Here is a 12,484-nt window from a genome sequence, read left to right as displayed (position 1 = left end):
ACCGTACAAAGCTTGTGATGAAACCGGGTAAAAAGTAAAGGAATACTGGTCCTTTCATGTGATGCCTTATTTTTCCTCTCAGCGTATTATCTGTTATTGATTAAATTACAAATTATATATTATGATTCCTCAAATGGCAACACAGGCATTAGGCTCTGGCATTAGTCGTTTAAAAAGTTTACTTGTATTTGTACGTGGGTATCCACAATACTACAGACAAAATACATTGAACTTATCATGTAACATTTGTCCATAATTTGAAATACGTCAGATAGGTCACTGTGATACATTTTACGTAGTTGTATTTGAGTTTTGAGTTTGTCGTTATTACGATCGAATTTCTTTAATGATTTCCATGTAATATGTTTGTATTAATATGTTTCTAGATGTCAAGGCACAAATACCTCGAATTCCCGTATATCTCAAAGTACGAACACGGTCGAAGTAACGGGTTTCTCCTGTATTCAAACTCTGTATATGTTTGCATGTCTTCAGGCTCTACCATTTGTTGTGAAGAACATCATTAATAACAGAACTGTTTTCACCGGATTCTGCATCGACATACTAGACGAACTGGCGCTAAGATTCAACTTCAAGTAAGCAATCACATAACAATAACTTCAACAATATCTACTGTCCGAACCACGGGTGACATTCATAGGCATTAACAATAAATGCAATGCTTCACAGTGAAGACGTCTGGATTTCTACCAGATCCAAAGAGGTTTTCACTTGAAAAACACTATATCCAGATCACATCGAAAATCGAGATTCTAGGTCTTGATATGGGTAAAGAAATCGATAATCCCATATAATTTCCAGTTATTATATTCTGCAGGATGCATGATGTACCAGTTATTATATTCTGAAGGAGGGTTACAGGTTTTTGAGTCAGTATGTTGATTATTTTGCACAAAATTACCTCCGATAATTTTCGGAATGTAATTCTTTTGATGACAGAATCCTTTTAAGTCTTGCTTCAGCGTAACCGTATTTTGCTCCCCTGCGAGTCTTGGTAACATCTGTGCTTATCAAACCATGTTATCTTCTGGGATCACGACCATGTTAGATGTTTCTGTTAGACCCATATAACTTGATTAATCCCCAGACACCTTCTAATCACAGGCTGATTGTCTGGAGCACATTATGTATCCACGGAAATCAATAAAACTCATGATGACATGAGCTCTACAACGTGTGATTGACATGTGATTTACAACATATAACTGTCATCATTATGACACATTCAAACGAGATGCTTCTTCAGTACCCTGGTATCTCAATTATTGCACCCATTGGAAACTTCATTAACGATTATGTACATCACTGTAAAGGAAGATTTCACACATTAAGATACTTGACAATGGCTTTTTCAGTTACACTATCGTTGAACCGGCAGACCGGATATGGGGAGCTCCAATCAATGACAAAGGCGACTGGAATGGTATCGTTGGAATGGTATTGAGAAAGGTTGGTAAGAAAAATCGTTTAGGTAACATTAGCATGAAAACTTGGTATAATACATGTCAGCGATAATTGTCCATATCCTTTGTACAAGATCAATTAGAATGCAACCATGTATCTACATGGTTTGCTTTTGATGATGTTATTTCTGCCTTTCAAGACAAGGCAACAACAACAAATAGTAAACATGTGTTGGTTGTTGATTAAAAGACGTTTCAGTTTCCACGAATGAACATTTGTCTTCTAGTAACTGATGCATATGTGATTTTCAACAAACACTTCAAATAATAACGCTGGGCATAATGGAGCTATTATATCTTTCGATTTATGAGTCACTTCAACTCTTATTGGAAAACTACCACGGAAGGCTCTTGAACTCGCATTGTAAGATTTATAGACCTTTAACACGAGAGTGTGAAAATAAAAATTACATTCCTAGAATTCCACGCAAATACATGTACTTTACAATCATCTTGGATGTTCAGCTGTATTTGAACGTGTTACATAAAACATATATAAACAATTAATAAACATCTATGAGAAGGTGTAGAAACCGATAAACATACATTAACGTTTTGCACTGCTCTGCTCTGCTCTTTCTGTAAATCCATCAAGGGGTTTTCAAGTATGCCTTGATTTTCGTGGCAACACGGACATCACACGAGCTGTTCGGATGATTTCCTGCAGTCAAACGTTCACGAAATACGGCTGACAGAATTTGTAACACTATACTTTGAGAAATCGTCCCGAAAAATAGAACATAACAGCCTCAATATTTCCTTATACGCACCCTATACAAACTGCAGCTAAAGTTTAATTCCCACAAACGCTCAAGAATATGAATTGCTTCTTCATAATACATAGTAACATGTCCCAAGAGCTACTATTTCAGAATCGTCTAGCGATTATTTTATTTTAAATTTCTTTTCCATATTTCAGGAGCTCGATTTCGGGGCAGGTCCGTTTACCATAACATCAATACGGGAATCAGTCATAGATTTTACCAAACCCTTCATGGAAGACGGTGCAGGAATAATTACACGTAGACCTGATGGAGAGTCCCAGAAGATGTTCAAGATGTTCACACCGTTTGCACCCACTGTGTGGGGTTGCATTGTTTTGGCAATAGTTGTAGTGAGCATCTTGCTCTACCTTGTCAACAGATACAGTCCATTTGCTGCCCACAAGGTGTTACTGAATGTTAGTCAGGGCGGATCCCGTGCTAAAATGATGAGTCTGAAGACAACATTCTGGCTTATATATGGTTCCTATATGGAGCAAGGTAATGTTGCAGTTAACTGATCTTTCTATTTATATAGAATGTCTTTCTATTTAGATAGTATGTCTTTCTATTTATGTAGTATGTCTATCTATTTATATAGTATCTGTAATTATACATTTAGGAGTCGTGAATTCTCTCTTTACCCATCCCCTCACTCCTGGTTTTGCAGGTGGAGAGCCACACCCAAACAGCATATCGGGCCGGTGTATTCTGGGGTTTTGGTGGTTGTTTACAATCCTGATGGCTTCAACTTACACTGCCAACCTGGCTGCCTTTCTCACAGTCACCATTGCCGAGAAGCCCATTAATAGTCTAACGGAACTGGCAGCACAGAATGAAATGCAGCCTTTGGTCAAATATGGGAGTAATCTTTATTCACTCTTTAAGGTAAAATACAGTTATTTATGTATCTTTATGTAAACGCACTACAAGTATCCCCATAGGACCTCCGGGTAAAAGATGATGTCCAGATCTCCGAAAGCCAAACATAGGGAATCATCCTAAAATATCAGTTAATTGTATGCTTTTGCAATATAGCGGGAATACTGCAGCCCCAACACAACAGACTAACAAAACTGGTAGCTGAATGGTGACAGTGAGCAATATCCCAGCTATATGGCGGCACTCTGTATATATTTGAGTCTGGACCAGACACTCCAGTGATGAACATAGCAGCGTTATTCGGATACGATGACATGTTGCAACCAAGCCAGCGAGCCTGATCATCCGATCCCGTTAGTCGCCTCTTACGACAATGCTAAAGACAAATTCTAAACCGCATCTTTACATTCAAGCTGTGTTTCGTTGAGCTAAAGACCACACTGCCACGTGTTTGAGTCCAATTTCAGCATTCATAAACCATACACTCACGTGTAAAGGACGTATAGAGAATGGAGTTTACAAACCTGCATCCTAAAGTATAAAGACTGTCGAAAAACATTGTTATTACTCTGAAACACAAGAAAAGTATTTGGATGTAAAAGGTTTGCTCATTTTGTGGTGAAAACAAGATTACCCACACAGTTTCAGGAATAATGAAACGGTATTAATTATGAATTACGAAGATCCTCACATGATCTGTTGTTCGAATGGGCTTGAATGTTCATTACCTTGCAGTTATTTGTATACACTTTTGAAGTAGACGTCACACTATATCTGGGGAGGTGGGCTCACCTAGCGGTTAAAACCTTCGCTCGTCACGTTGAGGATCCAGGGAACAAGGGGACAAAGTGTGAAGCTCATTTTCTGCTGTCCTCCGCCGTGATATTGCTGGAAAATTGCTAAAAGCGGCGTAAACTGAACTCACTATATACCTACAGTAATCGATAAACCGCGTTTCATCTCTCTTTCAGGATGCTGAATCTGGAGTATATAAAGATGTGTGGGAAAAGATGGGGGGTTCCCCTGAAGTAAAAAGCAATGACGAGGCGCTGCGTTACGTGAGAGCTGGGACAATGGCTTACATGACAGACAGATCACAGCTGGAATACATTCTGTTGCATGACTGTGAACAATACTCACTGGCGGACGAAATCTTCAACACGGCAGGACTAGGATTTGTTGTTCCAGAGAATGCACCGTTTTTAGAAGCATTCAACTATAAGTAAGCATGGCACTTGTTCTTTTGAGATTATATGCATAAGTTTCTTATTCAAGACGAAGGGGATAGTCTGTATAAATGAGAATAGGTCGATATTCCAGACTCACCCAGGGTTACGTCCTCCAAGTCGGCGCAATGTATTGTTTGAATACCGGTTCTTTCTTTGTAGGTTTGTTAGTGCCATGAGTATGCCTGTGACTTATCTTTGTGGAAAATTTCTGAGACACTCACCACTTCGGGCATTTCCTCCTCCCGTCAAGGTGCGGTGGAGTAGCCTAGTGGTCAACGCGTTCGATCGTCGCTTCGAAGACCCAAGTTCGATTCCCCACATGGGTACAATGTGTGAAACCCATCTCTGGTGTCCCGCGCCATGATATTGGTGGAATATTGATAAAAGCCGTGTAAAACCATACTCGCTCTCTCCACCCGTGAATAGAGGAATAGAGCGGGTTGAGAATTGGTCTTCTGTAACCCTTGCTTGTCGTAAGAGTCGACTAATGGGATCGGGTGGTCAGGCTTGCTGACTTGGTTGACACATGTCATCGGTTCCCACATGAGGAGATCGATGCTCATGACATCAATCATTGTCGGAGTCGATTATTCAGAGACCGTCACATATACTGGAATACTGCTGAGTGCGGCGTTAAAAAATAAACAAACAAAACATAAAATCAGTATTTCTCTGTAGTGAATGAACGTACTAAGAGTGTTGTAAGTAATCAGTAAGAAAAAAAAAATATTCAACTATTCATGTCAAACTTTGAGCTTCACCGTCAAATTAACAATCTGCAACATATTTCGTTTGATTGTTTGAAATTTTCCCTCGGGCTTGTTTATATCTGGTTTTAATAAGGACACCCTTTACGGATGAGCAGCTTTTGTATTCACGTGAAGCGACGTTTCGATACAAATTGCTGTATCGTTGTCATGCAAGTATGACATACTTCGTATCGCCTGAATAAAGATGTTGTACGTCCATCTGATTTGCCAACATCTAAACATGCACCCTCAAAGACGTTATGTCTGGTTTGCCCAGAAAAAACACAACATATTCCCTTCATATCTTGTCCCACTTTCCACGTAACGAACATAAAGTCGCGTGCTACGGCCCACACATTGCGAATGACTGGACACAATTAATATTTGCATACCCGGCGAGTCTCAGTCCATGTCAAATTAAAAGCCAAAGTGTTATTCACATCTTAAACGTTTGTGCAAATAGCGGAAACGCCCGAGGGATGGCCTTCTCATCAAATACTCTACATTCATGCATCGTTGGTCTTCATTCGTACACGTTATTGCGTGTAGACCAAGAGTGTGTTAGTACCACTACCAACATTGATTTAGATCTAAAGAACCAATTTCGTCCATTTATTTTATTGACTTCTACCAAAATGTATTTGAGTGAAACGAAGATAAAACACAAATTGTTTTCCATTTATCTTAATACTATCCGCCAGAGCTGTTTCTAAAGGTACACGCAAAGAATCACATTATACCCACTAATGATCCCGTGATCTGCATCTTGAAAATAATCCATTCTTCCGAAGTGACTTACAAGTAATTTGACTTATATATCCCTGAACCTTGTAACATCAATAGTTTTAACTACAGCAATCGTGACACATATGACAAATCATCTATATATGTTTTTATCCATACGTTTTGTGACGCCATGTTAGGAACGTCAAACAGCAAGGACAATCAAGTAAATAACGGACTTGCAACATATGGTATAACAGACATGATCAAAACCGTGAAGGTGTGCCCTGAAGCCGAATAAGTTGTAATATGATGTTGTTTGTGTTCAATCAAACGTAGAGACACCTTGTCGATAACACCTGGTACCATCAAGGGAGTACGTACATGACATGATTATGAAATATCCATGACCAATCTATCCTGCTTTGCAGAGATTTTTATAAATGGAATGGACATTGTCCATTTATTTATCTCAGATATTTAACCTCGAACAAGATCTTTGTAATACCCAGCATTTAGAATAACTAAAGGTCGGGTGGTCTATGCAGTTTAGTAGTTGAGTATTTTTTTTATTGAAGTATTTCGCCCCGAAATCTGTGTGTACTATGAACTATTCTTAGTGATCAGCCATGTCGAGATAACATTTATTGTAAATTTTATTTTTGTATTATTGTATTTTATTTATTGTAAAATTATCATTACTGTTATTATTTTAAGAGTGTTTGAGTATGAGTGTTTGAGTTATTATAAACGTTTGTCGTTTCATAATCACTTTTAGCAACAGTCCTTGTAGCATGCATTTTAGATAGGGTGGAAAACAGTTCCATAAGAGATAATAGTTCTGGAGTTTTACGATATGTGTATGTATCAATGTCCAACCCAAATTACGAAGTATTTTTTTTTCAATTTTTAGCATTATGAAGATGCAGGAGGCTGGCTTGATCGATAAATGGAAGCAGAAATGGTGGCCGAGTTCAGACAAGTGTAGTGGTTCAGAGAGAACAAGCTCGGCAACTATATTAGGTCTTGACAGCTTGGCAGGACCATTTCTCATATATGCTTCCGTGGTGGGGGTGGCCTTGCTGTGCCTTATCCTTGAACTTGGGCTACATTTAACTAAACTGAACATGTTGTGTCAAAAGATTAAGCAATACAAGTCGTCAGGAACACAGGATTTATCCCAGCACCGCAGTGACTCCAGGACCTAACAAACACGGTGCACGCTGTGGTATAACAGATGACACTCTTCTATACCCAACTGACTCTTGGCTGTCACCTTGTCTGAGGATGGGATCAAATGACGCTGGAGTGTTATCAAGAAATCACCATGTATTTGATCACTTGACTCAAGAACATAATTGTGACGGTGTGTAAATGCACAACAATTTTGGACACATCAGATATCGGTGTGCATGATTCAAGGATTCCTGTACATATAATATTTTCAACTAATATGTTCCCCATTTCATCATGTTTATCTGTGATGTTTTTTCTTCCACGGCGATGTTGACACCATGACGCCATAACTGTCCATATGACATCATCCGTTTGTCACGTCATAACTGACACTGTCGTTTTGAGTCATACCGATCCCATTGGTCACACCGTTCCCATCGAAAATGTGTCTCTGTACATGGGAACACGTCAAGATAGCTTTCTTGTATTGCACTATACGTTCCTGCACAGGTGATAGATGTCTTGCCTCCATGTGTGGTTTGAAAGTTGACCTTGTTGGTGCAGAATGGATACTCTCAAGTATTCGAGAATACTTGGTATCATAACCATTTGATATTACCGAATATTAACAATAACATGACTATAAACGGATTTATAACCGTACATTGAAGTCTGAAATTTCTTTTAAACCTGGAAATGGGTTTGTCGATTTTATATACATGTGTTAATTGCGGAGTTCAAGTGATTTTATGAGATTTTACAAACGAGTGCGAATATTGTACTTTCGAACCTTTCGGTCGCGTTCAATTTATGTGACCACACGCTTTATGTCATCACACACAGCTGGTAACATATGTCACTCATCTCTGTCGTGTGTATTCGTCATTACTATTGCATGGTCATTTTCGCTTAATGATTATTGATTTTGTCTTCAACTGTTTATTTGTAGAATGCGACCTTGTTTTTGTGCACAACAAATAGTCAAACATATCATGTGCCGTTTTGAGGTATTTGTAAATATGATTCGCTAATATCAATTTCGATAAAACAGTTATGATAAATACTATGATTAAGTATCGTTTTCTCGTTATGTATGAACACCTACTTCCATCGGGAGTGACACTAAAAACATGTAGAATATGTGTGAGTGAGTGAGTTTAGTTTTACGCCACACTCAGCAATATGCCAGCTATATGGCGGCGGTCAAGTCATCCCGTTAGTAGCCTTTTACGACAAGCATAGTCACCTTTTATGGCAAGCAAGGACTGCTGAAGGCCTGTTCTACCCCGGGCCCTTCACGGGTCATGTAGAATATGAAGATGGAATACTAGATGATTCTACTAGATGTTCCTCATTAACAGTTACAGACACGCAGCAAGGAAGTCAGGTCATTATGATCACATGATCACAGTATGCTTCAGACACACGTTTACGTGTGTTTTCACAGGATGACTCTATCACGAATCATTATTGTCTGTCTTCTTGGTAACAACATGACAAAGACACGATGGCCGTCACCAGAGCAAATGAAGGTAGGTTTCTTTGTTAACTTTATATTCAGCTTCTCGAAGCTGGGCCTAGTCCAAAAAGACATTATTATACTCTAAGAGACATACATTCAAATCTCCCTTTATGTACAAAATAAAAACGACATACCATTAATCTCAGAACCAGAACCTATTCCTCTCAGATGGGGAACCTAAAATTGTATACGTAACATGCAACTGTTGAAGCAATAGCATCCGGACTGTATCACTTCAAAGCAAATCGACAGGATTAACACTCTTCAGTTTTAACGAATTCAATGCTCTAATGTGTGTAACCGCCCCAGCCAAGACCGTTTGCCCCAGCAAAGCAACGTTTTGGATAGAGCAGAATATTGAACTATTACTACAATTGCTACAGATGCAATATTCCTCGAAGTAAAAGCGCACTGTATTTCCAAACAATCTAGCCGATAGAGGAAGTGGAACTCTATTGGGACTACATTTAACAGCTGTTCACTGACATGAAACAAGTGATTTTGTTAAGCATGTCATACACGTGTCGGCGTATCTTCCACACAAGGTAATCTGATCTCATTAATGCAAAAATATAGTTCGAAAATATAAAATCCATTAATACTTGAACAACATTGTTTATTTAAAGTATGGAATTTAAAACGCTGCACCGACACACAAAACGAACACGTCTTGTTCTGTCAACCCTACAAGGACACTCTAATGGCGTTCGATCGAGTCACGAGTTTCGATCGCATTGATGTATTCGACTGTAACATACTGTGTATGGCGGATTCCAGCTCCAGTGTATAGCTCCAGGCATTTGATATACAATTACAAGTTGTTAGAACGTATCACGTCAACTCAATGTCCGCTAATGTCACTAGATGTTATATTTATAAAATCATTACCTATCAAATTCAGCGTCTCCTCCTTCAGTCATGTGCTTCCTCGTCAAGACGGTAATGTGTGTTTGTTGTCAATATCATGTCAATATGTGATCTTGATCAAATAACCATTTTGGAAACAGTTGTGTTTAGAGTGTTTCTTAGTAGGGCAATTGTGTACAGAATGTCACGTTGTTGGAACGTTCCTCTGGAGCAAGCTTTGAAGAAACATAATGAAGATCGATTACAGCATGGTGGTATTGCAAGAATATAATATGTCATATACATGTGGACAAACTACTTGGTATTCGGTTAATCGCGAGTGAGTTTGGTTTCCGGTTTTAAGCAATTTTCCAGCATTAATATGGCGGAGAACAACAGAAATGTGCTTCACGCATGTACCAAGGCTTTCGGCGTTACGACCGATCGCTGTAACCACGGGGATACCCAACAGCCTCTGTTTGATGAATAGGATACTGCGAAAATCTATTACTATGATGGAGGTCAGGCTTTCAGTACTAATCAAGATTCATTAGAAACTTTTAAATGTACAGAGGCTTCTTGCAGTTATGAAGTGAAGGTTGCACGATTAGTAATAGAGCCATATTGATTAAATGACTCATATAATTAACAAGCGAATGAGGATGCATTCCCATTGCGATTCAACTGCAAAAATGACCCATGATAATCTCCAAAGAAAATGTCTTTTTATATCTATACAGGTTTCTGAAAAGCCTTCCTAATGCGAATGTTTAATAGTAAAGAGAAATGAATATACGCGATGATTGGACCTCTAACTAGTGATGTAAAATAATAAATATTGCAGGATCATTGAATCTTAGTGATGCCAGGTGTTCGCATTACGTGTCATACTGGCGTTCCATCATCACACATAGCGTACATTCGTTTCGGTTGATAAGTTGATTTATCTGAATATCTAGCACAGTACGTCAGGGATGACTTAACAAGACACTTCATGGAGAAACCCTTATCAAAAGCTTCGAATTTATTGCAAAGCAAAATGTTTCTTTCGTGTGAAACGCGAATAAATTGCTGATGTTGTTAACTCCATGTTGTGCACGTTTAAAATAGTATGGTGTTAAGTTAAATAATAAACTCTAAGGAACTGATCCCCGTTTCTGTTAATGTGATTTATCAACAGGTTGTAACATGCTGGCTTTTGGCACATACAACATTCAAACGTGCGAATTCGTGACCGACAGCTGGTTCTCGTTTGATTTCCAATTACTAAACTAGAAACCAGTGACGCCTTCAACAAACACCAACCGCTTCTGATGAAGGACCATCCTCTTCAACTTCGAAGATCAATGCCGTCATTGATGTTTCTGCGCAAACTTTCATGTTTCTTATGGAATCTATATGTGATGTTTATGTGTAATCCCTGTTTGATGTTTCCGTTTAATCTCGATTGGATGTTTCTGTCTAATCTCTATTGGATGATTCTGTGTAATCTCTTTGGGTGTTTCTGTTTAATCTATCTTTCGTGTTTCTGTATAATCCCTGTTTGATGTTTCTGTGTAATCTCTATTGGATGTTTCTGTTTAATCTCTCCTTCGTGTTTCTGTATATTCCCTATTTGATGTTTCTGTGAAATCTCTGTTTGATGTCTCTGTGTAATCTCTATTGGATGTTTCTGTTTAATCTCTCTTTCGTGTTTCTGTATAATCCCTATTTGATGTTTTTGTGTAATGTGTATTGGATGTTTCGTTGCAAATTGTTTCATGACCTCTGAAGTCTGTGACAAAACACGGTTTAAAATGAATACTGTTAATGTGAATAATAGAATTGCACGGGAGTTCAACCAACTGGTATTAAACGTCTAGTAAGACATTCAAGAATAACGTTCATCCAACAATAAGCTATTCTCCTTCAATCACGTAATTAAATTTCTAGGATATATAATAATACAACGGACCAAATCCCAAACATTTCATCGCTGAAATTAGGAGAAATTCAAACTCACTCACAAAAGTTATGGCAGATGTATTACTGACATTCGTGACAATGAAGCGACGTCGAATTCACAAAGTGAGATACCAACAGAATATCAAAGTGAATAATAAAAGAAAGGCCGCTTTATAGTTGTGTCTGAAAATCATGCAAGCATACTGATAATTCGTGCTAACCCATTTGTGCAATTTGTTTTTATTGGTTGTTTTACTTCAAACCTTTGTACTGTATCCAGAAGCATGTTGATTGCCACCCACAATTCAATACCTGGAGCGTATATTGTTACTGACACTATATTGGAGACACTGGAAAAAGCAGCTATTGTGTTATCAACAAAGACACGGGAAATCAAGGTGACGATTCCCGAACGTTAATGGGAGAAATACCGACCTCTAAAGACATTGCCAGGAATCGGAATGCTGTTGCTATTGCAACAACAGCACTGTTATTATAGAGTCTAGTGGCCGTTACAAACATCAATAAACAAAATATCGGGCTAAGCATGCTGAACGCAAAGTAAGTGATTGCGAAAACAATGAGTAATCAATGTTATCCTGAACAATTTCATTGTTAGACAACAGAATATTAAGATTTACCCCAGTGTAAAATTGCTTAGTATAAACAAATACAAATTGCTATATGTCATACAACTGAGACAACCATTTGATGTGGCCATGATTTCTCACTGAGAAATATCTAATTTAATTTTGGATTCAAATATGTTTTATTTTTTGTTAGATGAAGCTGTTAAACAACAATCGAGGAAATGCATCGACCAAAGTTTATTACCATTTCCTTTATTGACAATTTTCACAATACTGTCCTAACAAGCAGTCGTGACAAGCATGTTATAATGAATGACCGTGGACTTAAAATATCATAAGGGCTTACGTTCAAGGCGAGCATGCATCAGTTGCAGTGTGTGGTTTGTTTATTGCAGATACAGAGAGTGTCATGCAAGTACTTGCCGCAGGTGAATGCCATGTCTCATTGTGAACAAAGCACGATAAATGTACTACAGTTTAAAGATCCACACGTTATTAAATCAGTTGCTCTATTTTTGAAACACCTGTTTAAGCGCTATTCTTAAAAATAACACGTGGCATTGTAAAATATTGTATCT

General features: G+C 38.2%; 1 protein-coding gene across 1 annotated transcript in view; it reads left to right on the top strand.

Moving 5' to 3' along the window:
• Positions 1–8,077, top strand: part of LOC137284849 (glutamate receptor ionotropic, delta-1-like) — a 41,669-nt gene extending 33,592 nt beyond the window's left edge. The window contains exons 9-14 of the mRNA XM_067816869.1: positions 496–596; positions 1,377–1,470; positions 2,404–2,746; positions 2,916–3,133; positions 4,099–4,349; positions 6,742–8,077. Of these exons, the coding sequence (XP_067672970.1) occupies positions 496–596; positions 1,377–1,470; positions 2,404–2,746; positions 2,916–3,133; positions 4,099–4,349; positions 6,742–7,036 (1,302 nt within the window). The 3' untranslated portion in view covers positions 7,037–8,077. The remainder of the gene's footprint in view (positions 1–495; positions 597–1,376; positions 1,471–2,403; positions 2,747–2,915; positions 3,134–4,098; positions 4,350–6,741) is intronic.
• The last annotated feature ends 4,407 nt before the right edge of the window (positions 8,078–12,484 follow it).

The sequence above is a fragment of the Haliotis asinina genome, chromosome 5, assembly GCF_037392515.1.
Source record: "Haliotis asinina isolate JCU_RB_2024 chromosome 5, JCU_Hal_asi_v2, whole genome shotgun sequence".
Lineage (NCBI taxonomy): Eukaryota > Metazoa > Mollusca > Gastropoda > Lepetellida > Haliotidae > Haliotis > Haliotis asinina.
This window is presented reverse-complemented; position numbering and strand designations above follow the sequence as displayed.